At 44.7% G+C, this 18,729-nt stretch overlaps 1 protein-coding gene across 8 annotated transcripts in view; it reads left to right on the top strand.

The window, feature by feature from the left end:
- The window catches only part of TSPOAP1 (TSPO associated protein 1), a 65,928-nt gene that overhangs the window by 27,300 nt on the left and 19,899 nt on the right, over window positions 1-18,729 (top strand). For 7 of the 8 annotated variants that reach the window (XR_002443923.1, XM_021415303.1, XM_021415302.1 and 4 more), the window contains exons 9-20: window positions 1,099-1,221; window positions 1,624-1,728; window positions 2,086-2,136; window positions 6,321-6,504; window positions 6,813-7,033; window positions 9,029-9,138; window positions 10,608-10,717; window positions 12,100-12,915; window positions 13,456-13,607; window positions 14,543-15,136; window positions 17,194-17,496; window positions 17,780-17,959. Coding sequence is in view for 7 of the 8 variants with exons in the window: in XM_021415303.1 (XP_021270978.1) it covers window positions 1,099-1,221; window positions 1,624-1,728; window positions 2,086-2,136; window positions 6,321-6,504; window positions 6,813-7,033; window positions 9,029-9,138; window positions 10,608-10,717; window positions 12,100-12,915; window positions 13,456-13,607; window positions 14,543-15,136; window positions 17,194-17,496; window positions 17,780-17,959 (2,949 nt within the window). In the remaining variant the exon portion in view is untranslated. The remainder of the gene's footprint in view (window positions 1-1,098; window positions 1,222-1,623; window positions 1,729-2,085; window positions 2,137-6,320; window positions 6,505-6,812; window positions 7,034-9,028; window positions 9,139-10,607; window positions 10,718-12,099; window positions 12,916-13,455; window positions 13,608-14,542; window positions 15,137-17,193; window positions 17,497-17,779; window positions 17,960-18,729) is intronic. The other variant, XM_021415306.1, reaches the window with a different exon arrangement.

The raw sequence follows: 18,729 nt of genomic DNA, 5'->3' as shown, positions 1-18,729 counted from the left end.
GCTACAAGAGTGCCTACCTGCCCTGTGATTATGACAGAGTTTCCCAAGGCCTGAGTGAGATGCTTTGCTCTTAAATTCATACTTGGTTTACCCATGCTAACTTGTTAATGAGCTAGTAACAAAGCATGGATGACAGTTGGTGGGCAGCAGTGTGCCCTGGTCAGAGCAGAGCTCATCGCTGTTTGAAAACACGCCATCATGGCTGGCATTTTCTGTTGTCCCTCAGAGAGACTTTGCTAGCTGATGATGGGGCAGGAGGAGAGCCACTCGAGCAGAATTCGGGGATACCCATCCAGATGGGCAGCCCAGAAGTCTCAGGTCTTGGGACAAAGGCAGTATAGTTGCATTGTTCTCTTTGCAGAGCAGACTTCAGGTGAGAGTGGCTGCACCGTGGAGGGTTTTGCTCTTAGGAATGTGGTTTTTGCTATAAACAACCTGTGAGAATGGTGGAAGAGTTGGTAGTCAAAAGAAGATCTTCCATGGGTTTCTGTTCCCAGTTTCTTCTGTGGGCACTTCTCATGTGGAAGAGTTAGAGAGCCAGTTTTCTGTCCCGTATGTCACTCCTAAGAGTCATCATGATGCCACCAGGCACAGGGCTTCCAGTGTATTTAGTATCTGCCAGTACGAAGTGCAAGTGTTTATCTTTACTTGGTAATATTGCTAGTAGTCATCAAGCCATAGTGCACGGTAGAACCAAAATATATTAGTGGAACTTCCAGTAGTAGGTGGAGGAGGTACATGCAGTTTCGGCAGATTATCTTGGTTTTTTTCTTTGTTTAATCCCAGTGTTTAGAATTAAAAAAGCTCTCAGAGCTTGTGTGGTTTGTTTGTACCTCTTCAGTAGATAGCGGCTTTGTATCCCAATTACTTCACCCCTGCAAAAGAGAGCCTCGTGGGAGGAGCAGTGAGTGCAAATAAATACACAAATATTTGTTTTGAGTGGAGACCAGAGGCAGAGGAGGTTGATGATTTTGGTATTGCAAGCAGGAAGTAAGTCTGCAAAACAGCCTCTTGAGATGTGGAAGTAAATTGCCCTCCATTATTTATACAACAAATACTGATGGCTACTTGTGCTAATTGCCAATCCTTTTTCTTCAGGTTGAATCTGAGAATGCTGACCTGAAGCTGCAGGTTGTTTTGGTTACTAAGGAACGGGATTCAGTAATTCAGAGAAATCAAGGACTTCAAACCAAGCTGGAGAATCTAGAGCAGGTGCTGAAGGTCAGTAGGACCCATGCAACTGGAAGGACTGTCCAGACCCTTAGTGCTGGTTTTGGATGGCACAGATTGTCTCTGTTTTGTTGTTCTTTTTTGTCCATCCTGTTGATTTGTTACTCCTCTGGGGATTCTGCCATGCAGGATCCTGGGACGTGTCCTTCCAAAGTAAGCAGAGGGGCTTGGGAAAGGCTGCTGCAGGGATTTGGGTGGGAGGGGACATAAGGTGGCCATCAGTGATTTAGGGATTCTATTTGTGTTGCTGTCGTTCATGGTACAAGTTTCTTACTTTCTCCTCTGTTTAATGGTGATGTGAAATACAGGCCGTGTTTTGACTCCATGACTCATAGGACACAGGACAGTATTTCAGTAATGTTGCCCTTAAACTGTCTGTGAATCATTCTGCAGCACATGAGAGATGTGGCTGAGCGAAGGCAGCTGCTGGAAGCCGAACACAAGGAAGCGCTGCTAGTCCTGCAGGAGAAGCAAGAGGAAGTCAGACGGTTGCAGCAGGTATGCAGCTTGTGAGAGAAGGTACACTTTAGTCTCTGAATCTCTGCAAAGAGATGAGACTGCTGCACTTTCCCTCCTTGGAGGAGCGGTGTGTAGAGGAGATAGATGTGAGTCTACTAAATGAAGTAAACCAGGGACAAATGTCTGTGTTTGTACCAACTCATACCTGGGTAAGGTGGGGGGATTTTTCTCATGAGTGGCAGTTCTGATCTCTCACTGCTGTTTGTCCACAGACCAAAGATATCTTCAGTCTGTACAGTGTTTTAAATCTGAAATGATGTCTGTCAAGGTGGTGGTGATAGTAGAGGTGAGTTTAGGTAGGCTGCTTTCTTATTTACTCTGTCTCTCATTTCTTAGGCACAGGCAGAGGCAAAAAGGGAACATGAAGGAGCAGTACAACTTCTAGAGGTAAGATGAAAGGAAATGAGATGGCTTACTAGCTATAGATTTGGTACTGTTTGTTCTTAATGTCAGTTTTCTTGATGCCTTGAATTTTATTGGTTCTTGAGTAGGATACAATACAGTATTGATTTGACACAAAGTGTTGCTGCTGCGTACAATTATTGGCTATGCTGGCAGAGCAGTCATTGGGATCGGAGTTTTCTGTTAAATCCCAACCTGCTCAGTCATCAAATAGGTTATTTCATTTAGATTGTGCCCAGCAACTCTTTCAGGGATGCATTAAGTAAGCAACTTCAGATCTGTCTGCTCCATTTCCAGGGTAATCTGCAGGGAGGAAGAATACTTGTGTCCGTGTCATTTGATATTTATTTTGTATGTATAGGCTCTGTGCTTTTTATTAGAGAAAAATAATGAGAAATATGACCATTCCTGAGTGAGTGATGACCAAGCCTAATGAATGATGAAGTTTGAGGCAGCGCCCTTGTCCCATTTGCTGATCTGGGACCAGCTGTGTGAGTGTGGTGACGTCTGCACAGACTTCACTTTGCCATGGTGGCAGACAGCTTAACAATGCAGGCGGGCAGACTCATTTCTCCAAGATGACTTTGGAGAAAACCTTTGCTGTGGATTCCTGGAGCTGTAAAGGCAGAGCACCAAACCCTGAAACTTGATGTGATAATTTCATGGCAGAAGAGAGTGGGGCTAGGTGTAATGACACAGGGAGCAACTTCTTTTGTCTCTGTCCACTGGGGTTTTCTGAGTACTGAAATACGTGAGACACACCAGAGAGCCTCATTTTGCACCTGGACAGTGAGATTTCATACAGTTGAGGCCATCCATGGCCCTGTCTGTAGTAGTGACATACAGTAAGAGGTGACAGACTGAATTGCTTTGTCCACTGCTGTGCAATAGCTCGGTGGTTGTTAGGAGCCCAGGAGCGTTGAGCAGGATGGTAAGTGTCCCTTATTGAGGAGATTGCTCTGTGGCAACCATTGAGTGGGCATGACCGGTATGAATTGGAGGTCCCAAGAGGACTAGGCTCGTACTACATGGCATTGAAATTGTTGCAAGCTGGGTGAGTATTCTGGGGAAGTGACAGGATATAATGTTACATTTCCATGTTCTTTCTGGAACATCTACTTCTGACTGCAGAGACAGGGTCCGAGCTGATACAGGTGCTGCTCTAATGTCACTTGGTATTTACTTAGCGGGCTGCTAAGCAGCCTTTACAGGGTCTTTAAAGGGAGGGGAGATTTGATACTTGGCAAATGTTTTCTGAACTAATTCATCAAAGGATTGGAGCAGCCTCTTATGTTTAAACTAGACATCTGTGTGTGCTGAGGAAGGAGAAGGGCTATTGTTTTGTTCAGTTTGAGTAGCTGATCATTTTCAAAGCATATTGTGTGGAGACCCTCAAAAAGTGCATAGTTACCTTATTTTTGGAGTTGGTATGTGGGATTTGGCTTTTGTTTAACAAAACATGCTTGTGTGGGGGTGGAATTCCCAGCACAGTATAAGGCAGACACGAACTCAGAGAGAAAACAGTCTCATTCAAACTGAGGGCTGGGTTAGCTTTGGCAGGTTGTTGGTTTTTGGCTAGTGGAACCACTGATGTGATTTTGTATCTCTTTTTGCTTTTCTCCTTGCTACCAGAGTACTTTGGATTGCATGCAGGTACTGCAATAATCCTGTCAAGCAGGGCATTTTCCTCTTCTGTCCTGGCTTTGACAGTTACTTGGTATTTCTGTTTTAATTATACTCTGGAAAAGATTGCAAGAGTGTCACCTTCAAGAAATAAATGTAATCAAAGGAGCTACCACTATGAGTTGCATAGAGGAGCTGATTTCCTGTTTAAATGCTTTGCTTTCTCAACCAGTTAGAATGGGAAGCTTTTACTGGGCTTTTTCACATTTCTGTTTTGTCCGACTGTGCGCTTCCTCCACGTGCTGCATACATTTGAAGGTCTTCTGGGAGCTGTTTGTAGTCCAGGAACGAAACATTTCCTTCAAAACCTAAAAGCAATGGCAACATCACTGCAAGTGAAAGTGTCACAGTGAAAAATAGAGATCCTGCTGGTGTTGTAATTGGTTGGAAGATAGGAAGCAGAGATTGTGAATAATAGTTTCACAGAAGAGGCAGGAGCTAGTGAAGTAATAAAGGTGTTACGATCCAGGAGAGGTGCTGGTTCACAACAGATTTAGAATAAGAACTTATATTGAAGTAGTGGGGTTTGTATCTGGTAGAAAACAGCTTTCAGCAGTCCCCTTCAGATCTGACTGCAGAGAGCTGTGAGAATGTCTGAAGAAAAAAGGGGAGACTAAGTCACAGGTAACACTGACTGCGCAAAAGAAATAGAGAAAGGTAGCAAGGGACATCTGGATGGGGAGCACCTACAGGAGGAGATTCTAATAGAGCAGGAGAGTGCCTGGGAGGACAAGGCTGAGCTCGGTCTAGCTCAGTGAGGAAAATCAGATTAAATTCCTGAGTTGGTGGTTAAATTGTTCCCTCCAAGCTCTGCTCCCTGCTCTTGCAGCCTTTTCTGGTAATCACACTACTCAATCTCAGGTTGATGTGTGGCTTCTCTTTCTTTCCTTTTTGGGTTAGACGTAGACACAAAAGTCTCCTCTATCTTCTGTGTCTGGGACTTGATCCTTGCTGGTTCTGTCAGCTCCTGCCCTTGTCCTTAGGCTCCTCTTCCTTGTGCCCTGGCCTCCCAGCACTGCCCAAAAGTCTGCTGCTTGCCTAGCCATGTGTGACCCTGTGCTAGTAGTCTGCTAGGACATATATATTCTGTTGCAAAGGAATCCTGCACAACATGAGCAGCAAGTTGACTGAAATAGTGGAGACTGCAGTTGCTTCTGGAAGTTGCTTATGGCATGTATTAGTCTCTTCTAGTGCGGAAGCAGTTACTCCTTGCCAGACTGCAGAGCCTTCACCTGGCGGTGCTTGAAGACTGAGGGTTCTACTGCTTGATGGGGAGCAAGAGATAAACTGACAAGTTTGAAACAGAAATTTTATGCTAAAATAAAACTGCATGTACGCTCAGAAGGTGGTAGGGAGCGCACTAGAAAAATTGCGCAGTACTCTGAGACCAGAAAGAAAGACTTTTCCAGGTCAGAAGTGATATTTTTAGAGCTGCTTAAAAAAAGACTTTCTGTCTCACAGAACTCAACTGAAGAACTTGGGAAATTTGCATCCAGCGCTAATACTTTTTCTTTGTTTATTACTTGAAGAGCCTGAGTGAGGACAGGAAATCTGTCTAGGATAGCAGAGCAAGCAGGAATATGGTGGCCAGAGTGAGGAGAGGGAAAGGAGCAGGTGCTTTTTGCTAGGAGTGGATATGCTTGCAGCTGGGGAGCATGTGGGGCGGGGTAAGGTGAGCCAGGACTCAGCAGTGTTTCAGAATGGGAAGATCTAGAGATGGTAGAAGGAAAACACTAGAAAACAGATACAGACGTTAGCTAGCAGGAATGAGTCTTTCCCTCTCTACAGTGTTTCCCCGATGCTCCCCTGCATCTCATCTTGTTGAGATGTAGCTTTCTTGTACTCAGCCTCTGTTTTCCTGTAACAAGTCATTCCTTTAGAACCTGAAGGCAAACTGTGTGGGCTGGCTGCATCACACAGATGTTCTGCAATGTGGGCCTGGTGCTGATGCTCTGTGCCTTTGCTAGTGCCTGGAAGGAGGCAAGGTCTGAAGGGACAGTAGGGAGTTCTGCCTAGAAGGGTTTGTGGGGAGGCCAGGATAAGGTCGTGGGAGCTTCCTGGCAGTGCTAGAGTGATGGAGGAGATAGAGCTCTGGGAGAGCAATTCCTTCTGGAAGTGTGACATTAATGCTCCAATAAACCCACAAAGCCGTATTGATCTTTTTCTTTCCAAGGCTTATTTGTCTTTGACTCATCTCATCCTTTCATGTGCAGGGCTAGGCTAGAATATTGAGTTCAATCTCAACATTTCAGGGATAACTCCTAATTGTGCTTGTAGTCACTTTCCTAGCAGATTTTTGAAGATACTGTAGGTGTAGAGCTGCCAATTCCTTTTGACTGTTCCTGGGCAGGACATAACTTTAGGTCCTTGGAGTTTGAGACCCACTCTGTTTCTGGAGAGATGTAGCAAAGACAAATGCTGTTTGGAGACCCAGTGGTGGTTTTGATATGGCGGGTTTGTGTCTTATCTTGTATCTCTCCTATCAGGCTCGGGTGAAAGATCTAGAAGACCAGTGCCGCAGTCAAACAGAGCAGTTCAGCCTTCTGTCCCAGGAGCTCAAACAATTCCGACTTCAAACAGGAAAAATTGACCTTCTCACCTCCACACTGGTGACTTCTGAACTTCCTCTTGCACTGTGCAGCTCTACCCCACAGCCTCACTGGGAGAAGGGTAATTGCTGGAGGTGCCTGCGGGTGTTTTGTCAAACATGTCATTATTTGGATAAATGGGAAGGTGCAAAGAAAATAATGTGAATGTTTAGTTAACTGTTGGGATCTCTGTCTCTCATAAATACCCATGGTTCATTTTGTAGTCACAGAGAGAACTTGGCGCTTCTCTGACTAAAGGGAGCACTGTTAAATGAATTCACTTACAGAGACTAGAGCTACTCTGAAGGGTGCTTGCTCATTCTGATGCTCACTGCTGATCTTGTATTCTGCCTGTGGCTAAAAGTGATGGATAGATTGCTTTTATTTCAGATTCATCTGGTCCTGCACTGCTTGCTCACCAGAGCACAAAGAAGGTTCACAATGAAGAGACCAATGAGTCGGAGTTGTCACAGCAGGTGCCTGAGGGTGCTGTTGGCTCCCCAGTTTCTGTTGCCAGTTCTCAGAAACAAGCCAAGAAAGTTGAATCTCAGTCAAGCTCTTCAAAATCAGAATCCATGCAGAACAGCCCCAAATCCTGCCCAACTCCAGAGGTTGGTATGGGAGTCCCACTGAGGCCTCTCCTTTCTAGCCAATAGGGAATAAATACATTGCAGAGAACCCTGTATTTCTCTGGCTAAATGAAGAAAACTGTAGTGAAACAAATGAAAACCGATAAGAAAAATTGCTAAGGCCTTGGATACCCACATTTGCAATGCTCATTTGTATGTATTGCGGCACTCTAGGAATTGTGCTTGGAGGAGGAGGCAGGAGGGGAGGTCAGTCAGAGGGATTTGTGGGGGGTCAGTCGGAGGGATTTGTGGGGAAGCTGTGGATAAGACACCATGTGACACATTGGTCATGGTTGCAAATGGGAAAGTTACAAACTTTCAGCATGCTGAAGGACTGTGCCCCAGGGACTCAAGCTTCTTTGCTTGCACTTCTAGGTGTGGTAGTTCTACCTGTTGTAAGACACCATGAGAAGATGCTGAGTTTGTGCTAGCAAAGGAATGAAGTTAATAGGCTTTGCCTGTCTGTGTCACCAAGATCTAATAGATGGCAGTTGCCTCCTTTTCCCAGGAGCTCTTACATAGGGTTCATTTAAGCAGTCTTTCCTACATGCTGCTGTACAACTGATACAACAACTTAGGCTAAGCTAGTACTGTGAGTGGGGCTGGGTGTGCTGATGTGGGAAACAGCTCGCTTTCTCTTAATCCACTGATGTTTACTGAGTGCTAAAACCTTGGGGGCTGCATGGAGTGCCTCCATGGAGAGATAAGGGTAGGAATTCTTGGAGAGATCAATCTATGGTATGTTTGGCTTCAGCAGCACATGGGTATGGGAATACTCCAGAGCATTATCCAGGTTTAAAAGCTATTCCAGTTGTCTACCTTTGGGTGTTACAGGGCGCAGCTGTTTGTTTAGGGCATGGTGCAGGATTGCATTTCAAGGAGCACAAAACCCTGAAAAGTGACTCTGAACTCTTCCAAGTATTAACTTTCGCAGTTCATATACTAGGAAAGGATCTGCTGTGTGTTCTAGTGCCTTCAGTGGGCCGCCATCAAAAACACATTTGCCTTGAGGTGTGTTTTAAAAGCAGCTTGAATTGATTCACTGGCAGCATTTCAAACAAACACAAGGAAAATGCATTCAAACTTCAGAAGGAATGATTGCATTATGTAACTTGTTGCCATTAGATATGAAGTTTAAAAATGTCAGTCATAAAAGCTTGAGACAATTAACTGGAAGATTCTTCTAGCAATACCATTCATGGTTCAGACCCAGCTTAAGAAGTCCTTCAGTAGATCACTGCTAGCAACTGAGGGGCTGTACCAGGAAGATGAGAACTGCATGCTTGCTCTGCCTCTTGTATGCTTTCATTCTGCATGTACTACTTACTGTTATCGGAGCCAGGTGTGTGGACTAGATAGAGCTTTGGTCTGATCTGGCAGAGCCCTTTAATGTTCTGAAAGTGCATACATGTTATATTGAAGTGTATGCAGGTGCTGCAGGGGAACTGCCTGAATTACAGAGATCTAATACAACTACCAGTTTGCCTTTGTTCAGATTACCATTTGTATTCCATGCAGGACTTGGATCTAGGAGGAAGAGAACATACTGCATTGCAGATATGTGGGGTGAAAGGGGCTTCAATAGTCTCAAGTCCAGTTTCCCACTCACAATGGGACTGCCACCAGCTCTGTCTCAGTGAGACCGTGGCTTTATTTAGCTGAGGCTTGAAGTTCATTAGCAATGGGAGATCACCCAGCTCTACGGAAACCTGTCCTGGTTTTGCATTACATTCTTGGGTGAAGAGCTTTTGCTAACATTCACCTGGAACTGTTGAAATTGCAGCTTGGAGCTGTGTTTCTTGGTACTGCTTTTTGACTCTAAAAATCATTCTTCCAGACAACCCTTAGACCAGTGGCCAAACTCCCCACGTACATCAGCTTAGAGGTCTTGTTCACTGCTGTTGGAACTCTTTCAGTGTTCCTTTATTCTGATTTTGGCCGTGTTTTAGTCTTCACCTTTCATTTTTTTTATTTTAGGTTGACACTGCAAGTGAAATGGAAGAACTAGATGTTGACAGCATCTCTCTGATGCCAGAGCCAAGCAGCCAAGGCCCTGCGAAGCTTCAGGTCTTCTTGGCTCGATACAGGTACAACGTCATCTCTTGTGCTCTGTGAGGTTAGACAAGTTATTCTGTTCTGTGACATTAACTGCTGTTAAGGATTGCTGTCAGGTTGTTGGTGGTTTTTTTTTTGTGGCTTGTATTTCCTACACAAGCAAATCCTGTGCATTTCACTTAACAAAAACATAGCAAGATAATTAGCTATTCAAGGCACAGCACTTGTTTGCAACTTTTCTTGTGAAAATAATCTTGGATGGAAAATTGAGATTTGAGTTGATCCATTCCCTGGTCTGATTTCTACAGGATTAAGTAGTTTTCTCCAAGAAGATCTTATTCCAATTAAGAAAAGTTCAGCACAGAATTCCCAAATCAAACCTTTTGGCTGAAATCTATGTTAATTGTTAAAAAATGTAATAACAAAGAAGCAAAGAATGAAGCCAGTTTTCGTATCATTGTTGCTATCTGTTGAGCTGCTATGGTCAAACTAAATCCTCTTTTACAGTTCCTGGAATACTGGCATATTGTTCAGCTTTTGGACTGTGGAATGGGAGGAAGAGAAGTGGGATGATTCTGCACTTTTTAGGAGCAGATCAAATATGACCTTTGTCTTCATGTGTTACATTTAGGCCTGTAAAGTCTCACCCAGCTCAGAGAGGACAGCATTTCTTTGGCATGCTGAAAGCCTTCTAAAGGCTAAAGAACAGGAGTTGACAGTAGTTGCATACAAGGTTTCTCATGTGGCTCTTTCCTCTAAAAAGCCTCCTGATGAGCTCAAGGTCCTGTGGGTAGTTGGGTTAGAACTACCTGGAGCCTATCACCTATCACCAACATATTTATTTACCACTTCAGTGTGGTTTTGGACTGCCATTTAGAAGGTGGAGTTGTATAACTTGAAAGCAAAGAACTGGATAATTAGGAAGAAAAAGGCAGGAAATGTTTTCTTCATTGATACATAACTTCTTGTACAAATCAACTCATTCTTAGGGTTTCAAATATGGGAATTTTGAGATTCTTTGCTGTGCTTATCCATAACAGTAGTATGGCTGGTAAAGTATGTTCTATGTGCTTTGAGCACTTTGGTTAAAAGCTCTTATGAGGATGAAATGTAGGGTGATATGTACATTTAAGAGATGCAAGAGAATCCAAGGATGTCTAATTAGAAATGTAGAATCCTACAGCTTATTTGATACATGCAGACTCAATTAATTAATTGAATTACTCAAGTAATTCATATATTGTTAAAACACTTTCGTGAGTCACTCTGATATGTTTCTTCAGATGTCTCAAGACATCTGTTCTGCTGCTCAGAAAAGCATTCCTACCTGCTTTTTGGACATGGAGCAGTACAGTATTAGTTATATACAAAAACACAGAACTGGAATCTTGACCTTTGTGGAGTTTGCAGCTGAATTGTAAGCTGATCCAACAGCACAGCTTGAAGGTGTTGCTGTGAAAATTGGTGTATGAAGTGAGTTTTCATGTTGTAACTATTTCAGCTACAATCCTTTTGATGGACCTAATGAAAATCCAGAGGCAGAGCTTCCACTGACTGCTGGAGAGTATATTTACATCTATGGAGACATGGATGAGGATGGCTTCTTTGAAGGTGTGTTCTAGTGGGAATGGAATGTGATTGAACTGCAGTGGAGATTTGCTCTCTTAAAAAGAAAAATGAGAGAGGAATTTAGTAAATCTTAAAAACTAAATGATAAATGTTTTCTGTCCAAAGTTAGTTTGATAGAGAGGAGAGCAAACCTGTTGGAAGAGTTTATTTGTGTCATGATTAATTTAAGTCTAAGGCAAGTCTGGTGAATTCAGTGGGAGTTTTGCCACTATTTTCAACAGAGTTCCAGGTTTCATCTGCATGTTTTCCCTAGCCATGGAGAGGAACAAGTATAGCCCATGGATTCCTTCTCCAGGTAGTCTCATACCTTCTTCCCAATGACTGTGTGTTGAACCAGGGACCACGGGCAACTGATAGTCTTGGTTACCTCGTACTCTTTTTGGCAAGTAAGGTGTAAGCCAAACAGTACAAACCAGAGTCTTTGTCCTGTTTAGTATTATAGAGTGACTTCCTCTTTTGGCACCTTTTCTTTTGAAAACACGGTCCTGGGTGGAATTGAAAGCAAGAATTCTGGACTGTAAATTTGTAATGAAGTTTCCTTGCAGATGTAGGGTCCTGATTTATTCAGGTGCTTTGCAAGAGCTGAGGCAAATGCATGCCATGTTGCGCTGCTTGCTCTTTGACTGTTCTGGCTCTTCCATTCCTCCTATTTCCAAGCTTCTCATTTATTTATTTGTTTATTGTTTAAAGAATAAACAGGTTATTCTTTACTAATCTTTTCTGCTTTCCCTGCTTTCAATTGATTTGCTGTAGGTAGAGTGTGAAATTATGTGCAACCCCTACGCACTGCTCATTTGACACTGATTTGCTGGTTCTTGCACATATCAAGAATGCTGTGGTATCAGTCATCCCAGTGGGTCTCTTTGAGACATCTTTATTACAGAAGCTAACAGAACAATGGAGGGAACTAAACAGAAGGCCAGATCTGAATACAGAGCTGGAAAGATGGACTTTCACGAGGAAAAACTCTGAAAACCAAATATGTGTGGCTGGGAGAAGATGTACAATCTGCATAGTTTGGGAAAACTAGAAAAAAAGACATTTAAGTTAATAAAAGAGCTGTGGTGAGAAACAATGGAATAATGAACAAGGGAAAAACATGAAGCTAATTACATAAAACACTTTCTGGTTAGCTCACTGTGAAGTGTGTAGAGCAGTGAGTTTTCTCACTGTGGGCATTAGGATGTAAGTAGAGCAGCTCTAGGAAATGGAGTAAACCTGCCCAGGGATAATCTCCCAGAGCTTTTTTTGTTCCTGACTGCAGTGCAGTTATGACTTAGCATAGATGTCACATTGTCTTCACAGCTGAGTTGGAAGATTGAATGGTAGGTGCAGTGGTAACAGGTTTCCTGTTTTTTGTTTAGGGGAGCTGATGGATGGCCGGCGAGGGCTGGTCCCCTCCAATTTTGTTGAGCGAGTTTCAGATGATGACCTCATGACGGTTCTGCCTTCGGAGCTGAATGATCTCACCCATAGTTCATACCAGGAGAAAAGTTTTGTCAGTGCGAGCACCAGCAGTGGAGATAAGAGTGATTTCTCCATTGAAGAGAGTAGCATCAGTCCATTGGTCAGTAGAGCAGAAGGAGACCAGGAGGAACGTGTTAGTCACACAGCAGTGCCTTACCCAAGAAAACTGACTCTGATCAAGCAGCTTGCCAGAAGTATAGTTGTAGGCTGGGAACCACCACTTTTGCCTGCTGGCTGCCCGGACATACAGAGCTACAATATCTATGTGGACGAAGAGCTACGTCAAAATGTGAAGAGTGGCTTTCAGACCAAAGCAGTGATTGAAAAGCTGGATTTAAAGACAAAGGCTTACCGTGTGTCTGTGCAGAGTGTGACAGAGAAAGGCAGTTCTGATAAACTGCGATGCACTTTCTTTGTGGGGCAAGATTTGTGTGTGGCACCGACTATGCTGAAAGTCAGAAATGTCACTGCCACATCAGCAGAGGTCACGTGGCTTCCCTGCAACAGCAATTACAACCACGCGGTGTATCTGAATGGGGAGGAGTGTGACATAACAAAGCCAGGGGTCTACTGGTACACCTTCCGCAACCTGCAGCCCAGCACTCAGTATGTTGCCAAGCTGGAGGCCCGTCCCTTGAAAACACTCTGGGAAGAGGTCTCAGAGGGGCAGGAGCAGAACTCAGCTGTGATACACTTCACTACCCCTCTAGCAGGTATCAGAGTAGTTGTGCCCATTGCTGTTGTGAAGGGAGTGCTTGGGACAGAAAGCTCTGTCAATTTGTTGGCGTAAGGCCTTGGGGTGAATAGAAGCAAAGCTTATTAGGTCCCAAAGTGTGAGATGTTGTACTGTTTTGTCTTAATGTTTTTCTTCTTTTATTTTAAGAATTTATTATCTCTTCTGTTTTCATTTGCTCTGGAGAGACCTTCCCTTTGCTGATTTGAGCAGCATGCCTCTCAGGGTATGAACGATCTGGTTTGCTGTGACCTGCACTCATGTTGCTCTAAGGGTTGCTGCATCTTGGCCTCAGCTACTTTTGCAAAGTTTTGTTTTCTGTGCTTTAAAGCTTTCCCAGAATCAGAGCACCTTACTTGCTCTGGTTTTGTCTGTCACTTCCCAAGAAGCTAGTGTAGTCATTCCAGTGCAGTTCTGCAGTAGCAAGTCTGGTGTGAGAATTTTGGTACAAATTGGGGTTTAGTTTAGTGTTATGCTGTAGTGAGGTAAGCAAGAAAACGATCTGTTTGGTCTCTCCCAGGCACGCCTGATGCTCCTCTGGATGTCCAGGTAGAAGTTGGTCCCTCTCCAGGAATCCTCGTTATCAGCTGGTTACCTGTCACTATTGATGCTGAAGGATCTTCCAATGGAGTTCGAGTCACCGGTTACGCTGTGTATGCGGATGGACAGAAGGTGAGGGGAATGACATCAGGGAAGGTACAACGCTTGGGCTGTTTTTTTTTGGCTGATGCCCACCAAAAAAAGGCATCTGTCCATATTGCTGATGTGTTCTTGATGAAACCGAACAATAGAAGTTTAATAGAATAGAAGCAAAACTGGACAGTGTCAGCCTCCTCTGTCTCGCTCTAGGCACTGGCTGGATTCTTGGGGAAGCAGGGGGTTTGTGGGGAATGTGTTCAGGACAGCACCTTGTGACTGTTTCAGAGTGAGAAGAGTGAGAATCCACAGAGGACACTGCTGAGTGTCTTAGCGAGTTGTAACTTCTGTGAGCATGGACAGAGAGAAGCGGACAACCTTGCCCCCACTTGGGACTTGTCTCTGAGCTATGAGGAGTGAGGTGTAGTTCTTTAAATTAGGAACAGGTGAAGGGAGAGGTGCCCAAACACCCAATATGAATACCAATAAAGAACCTCCAAGGATGTTCTGTATTGCAGGTGGCCTGCAGTTTTTTGTGAGCATGATGATGCGCCATCAGCCATGGGAGAGGTAAATCACAGCTCTTTAAAGGAGCACAGCACAAACCAGAGCAGTGCCACATCAGATGATTGCTGTTTGTCATGGAAATTCTTCCATGGCACAGGTCAAAAAAAAATGAGTATGGAAAAGTTTTGCCTGGGTGAAAGAAAGGCCAAAAAAAAAGTGGACTTTTAAAGTGCAGTGAACAAGAAGAGTTAACACCTGGCGCAGAAGGGAATATAGTCTTACATTATAGAATATCCAGTTTCTTAGATAGTAACTGCAGCGATTTCTCAGTACCATTCATTCTTTGCTGATACTGTGCAGAAGAGTGGAAACAGCTTTGGCTGACTTTGGGTTCAGGAACTGCCCTTCTCAGAAATGCTGACCTGTGCACAGTAATTAACTGCTTCCTGGTTCTTTGCTTGCAGGCAATAGAAGTTACTTCTCCAACGGCCGGGAGTGTCCTTGTGGACTTGTCCCAGCTTCAGATGTTCCAGGTGTGCCAGGAGGTTTCTGTGAGAACGATGTCTCTGTACGGGGAGTCAGTGGATTCAGTTCCAGCCCAGATTTCCTCAGTCTTGCTGAGAGCCTCTCGTCGTTCTTCACCTTCAGATTCTGCTATTTCTACTACTTTTACCTCTAGACTGCCCTGTGGAGAATCCAGGGGCTCCCTGCCTGCACGCAGCCCGCCCACACACCAGATGGCTGCACTCCAGCTTCGACAAAAAGTCCCCTCTGATAGCTCAGATGCCAAATTGACTGATCTCTCCTCCAGCCACGATGGCTCAGCACGATCTCTGCCAGAGAAAGCCTCTTCGCTGCTGCAGCTCTCTTCGTCCAGTGCTTCCTTGGTACGCACCTCAGGTGCTTCCCTGCAGGGATCAGACGCTGCACAAGACAAGAAATGCCTGACAGTGCCTCCTCAGCAAGTGGGCAGCACAGAACTGTCCGGTGAGGGCACAGAGCCTGTCTCCTTAAGGGAAACAGAATCAAAAAGCCTGGGTGAAGGGATGGAGGTGCTGGTAAGTGCATAACATCTCCTGCCCAGTACTACTGGGAAGGAGAGTGAATCATTTAGGGGGATGTAACAGCATGCTGCTAGCATGCAGCCATCCAGTGGCTGGCAAACCAGCTGGGAGTGTTTGTTATTGTATACCTGAAAGAGCAGCTGAATCTCACTGCTTGATCACATGTGTGTGGGCAGGGCAGGAACACAATCAGGAAAGCACGAATTCCTCAGGGCTGAGGGGTTAAAAGGATGTTCCCACCAATGGCGACGTCAGTGTTAGTTGGCCATTGCTGTGGTCTGTGACTTGCAGGAGTCATCTCCAGTCTGTTGGATTTGGGCATTGCAGAGAAGGCACTCCAGCAAGTGGGGGCACCTTGGTACCCTGCCCCAGTGAGGCAGCTTTGACTGGAGGAGAGCTGGCAAGGTGTCATGATATTGGGCATTTGGGAGCCTGTGGGATAGATGGGTGGTTTCAGGGCCTTTTTAAGATGATGGTGAGAAGTATCTGGGAGGTCTGTGAGAAAAGAGGTGAACTGTCTGTAAGGTGCTCACTCTGTGATGAGTGGGAAGTAGATCCTGTTGGTGTGTGAGGTATTATATCGAGGAAAATTATCTTTTTCCCATTCTCACCTTTGATGTTGTCTGGAGGCTCACAAGAGTGCTTCGAACCATCAAATTCAGCATGACTATTAATCAAGGCAGTGTGAGCCCAGAGCTGGACAGAAGGGGGGAATACTTTTTTGTATGTGCTAGAGCATCGTCATCAGCTGTGTGGGCCTGAGATCAAAGGCCACATAAATGCTTAATAGAATTGAGATGTTGAATCAAAAATTACAGTCATCATTTTTCATGCCCCGCTCATTTGCTGCTCTGGCACCACAAGTCAATCATTTTCATTCATTTGTCCATGTTTAGATGTCTAGGGTAGATGGCTGCACATGACTGAGTTGCTTTCCCTCCTTTGTAGTCAGAAGAACAAAATTGGTGCTTCTAAGACACAAATCATCTCTGTTGTTTGAGATATGTGTCTCTACTGAGCTGTTAACAAAGAGAAATAAGGCAAAAGGAGTCTAGCTGGCAGATTAAATATGAGGTCCAGGCCTGCCTAACTTTTGCCTGAGCCCAGGGGGCATTTTGAAACTGCAGTGTCTAAATCTCCTCAGGTGTCTGATCCTGTAGATATTTTCCAAGCACGCCTAAGCCACAGTTGCATTCCACTGCAGTGCAGCTGTCTTTTTTAGATAACTAGCTAGTGAAGGAGGTGGCTGATGAGAGCCCAACCTGCCTTATTCTCCTCTTTCCTAGAGTCCCACTCCTCCATCTCCCAGAGATTTCCCTAAACACCAGGCTGGGATGACTGGTCATAAAAGGCAGAAACAATTATTGGGCAGAAATCTGTGTAGTTTAACTAAGTGACCTGACCACTGTACTGTTAGTACACACTTGTACTCTCCAAGTATATTCTTACTTCACAGCAGTCAGCAGCTCCAAGAAGAGCTGGGGTAGTGCCCTCACCTCCAGCTCAAGCTGTGCTGTAAGCTGGTGCTTAGAATGTTCCTCTAGAACAGGAGAATGAGAAATGGCCTGGTTGTATAGGTTGGACTCATCTTGTTCTTGCTGCTGTAAAACTACTTGCAGTGTGCAAAGCACAGTGCTGTAGTGGAAGTGCCCTGTGTCCACTTGCAGTTTATGGTAGGGAGGAATTTGTTCAAGGCTGGCCAGCCTTTCAGGCTACAGCTTGACTGCCAGAATCCTCCTACACTGACACAGAACACGTGATGTTTCTGACGGTTTTAGGGTTAAAGGCCCTTTTGGCTCACAAGTATTGGATGGTGCCTTCCCTGAGTTTCTTTGCTCCCTGACAAGAAGGGGCTGAGTGGAGCAAGAGCAGCAGACTGGTGTCATTGGCCTCTGCGCTGCTGGCATAGAGGCCAAGACTGAACATCTCAAACTGTCCTTAAGGGTCCTTTGCAGAAGAGCAGAAATAGAGCATGCACCTGGGAAGCTCAGGAATGGTCCTGTGATAGGTGCTGTGGTTATCCTGATGATGAATTTTTGTTTGTTTCCCAGATGGAGCAACCTGTAACTGAAATGCCAGAGCTAGAAAGCCCAACTAACAGTAGCCTGAAGATATGCACGGAGACCTGCCATACGTGCTCTGTGGAAGAGTCACCAAAAAGTCCCAGTGCTGAAAGAGAGAGGGAGGCAAAGGAGAAGAACTTGAGCCCAGAGCCCCTGCCCTCCCCCAGCCAGGCTGAGGGGATGGAGGGCACCTCCCGAGATGCAAGCACGGGTGGCAGCAGCTGCCAGGAGTTCCTGAAGTTGTCCCCTGGCAAGGAGGTGATGAAAGAGATGTCCAGAGTAAAAAGAGAGGTTTGTTTTTATCTTGGCTGAATTTCTGCCAATGGGGATGTGGATTGTATTTGATGTGCCTAGGTTTTACAGTTTCAAGTGGTTCTTTTCTTTGCAGGTGATAAAATGTTCATCCGTTTTGTGTGTCCATGCACGTGTTTGTGTGTGCATGTGCCAATTGATGCGCGGGGTGCTGTCCATTTCATTTCTTGGTACACTTGACCTGCACGTGTACTAGTGAAAGAATGCTCAAATAGAGAGGGTGCCTGAGAGAGCTGAAGAAATCTGCTTTGCTTTTCCACAGCAAGAAGAAAAAATGTCTGAAATAGGAAGACGACAGCTGACCCTTTTCGCTGAGCACAACCGGAGTTCAGACCTTTCAGATATATTGGAGGAGGAAGAGGAAGATGAACTGTCTTCAGAAGCTCTGGATGAGAAGAAATGGGATCCAAGAGAGCCCTGTTGCAGGGAGAATGGGGAGAAGGTAACCTGTAGCAGAGTGATGCTTGTGGGGAGTGCCAGTGCAGCCATCCCATGTCATCAGCTCACAGGAGAGGATGCTGGCCTAAGCCCAGCAGTTAGCGGTGCTTGGCTATGTTCCTGCCTGCTCTGCTTTTACTCCCAGTGTTGTCTTCAGCTAGTAAAATGCAAGTTCTTTGTGAGAGGGGAGGGTGTTTACACGTAATAAATGTACACAGGGTTTAATTACTTGGAAAAACACACAGTGTAATGTGAACTTTAGAACCCAGGGTGAAAAATCAATCCTATTGATCAAGTTCTTAATATAGATGTAAACAGTGAGCGCACAGGAGTTTGTGAAGTCCGCCCATCTATGGATTCCATACCAATCCGCCATCCTTTCAAAAGCAAAGCAGAGGCATTAATACTTTGGTTTCAATCCTGTAAAATCTCCTGAACACAAATAACTTTGCTCAGATGATTTTATGTAGACCTTCATGCTTTCGATAAGGATGGACTGCCTGTGGGAGCAATGCAATGACTTTGGAGTTCAGATGTTACAAATGAAAAAATACTGCTTCAGTGGAACCATGAGAGATTATGCTTATACATGTTGTAAGTTCAAACAGTTAAAACTAGTTAGAGTGTTATAATGCATTTGCATCAGGAAATGTGCTTAGATCTGCATGACTGGAAAGTGGGATGTAATACAAATTATGACAGTTGAAATGAGTATGCATGAGGGAAAGTATTAAGGGTGAATGGCTGAGAAATTAGAAAGATTTGAAGGAAATG

The sequence above is a fragment of the Numida meleagris genome, chromosome 18 (genome assembly GCF_002078875.1).
Source record: "Numida meleagris isolate 19003 breed g44 Domestic line chromosome 18, NumMel1.0, whole genome shotgun sequence".
Classification (NCBI taxonomy): domain Eukaryota; kingdom Metazoa; phylum Chordata; class Aves; order Galliformes; family Numididae; genus Numida; species Numida meleagris.
Note: the sequence above shows the minus strand (reverse complement) of the source record. Positions and strands in the feature narration are given on the sequence as shown.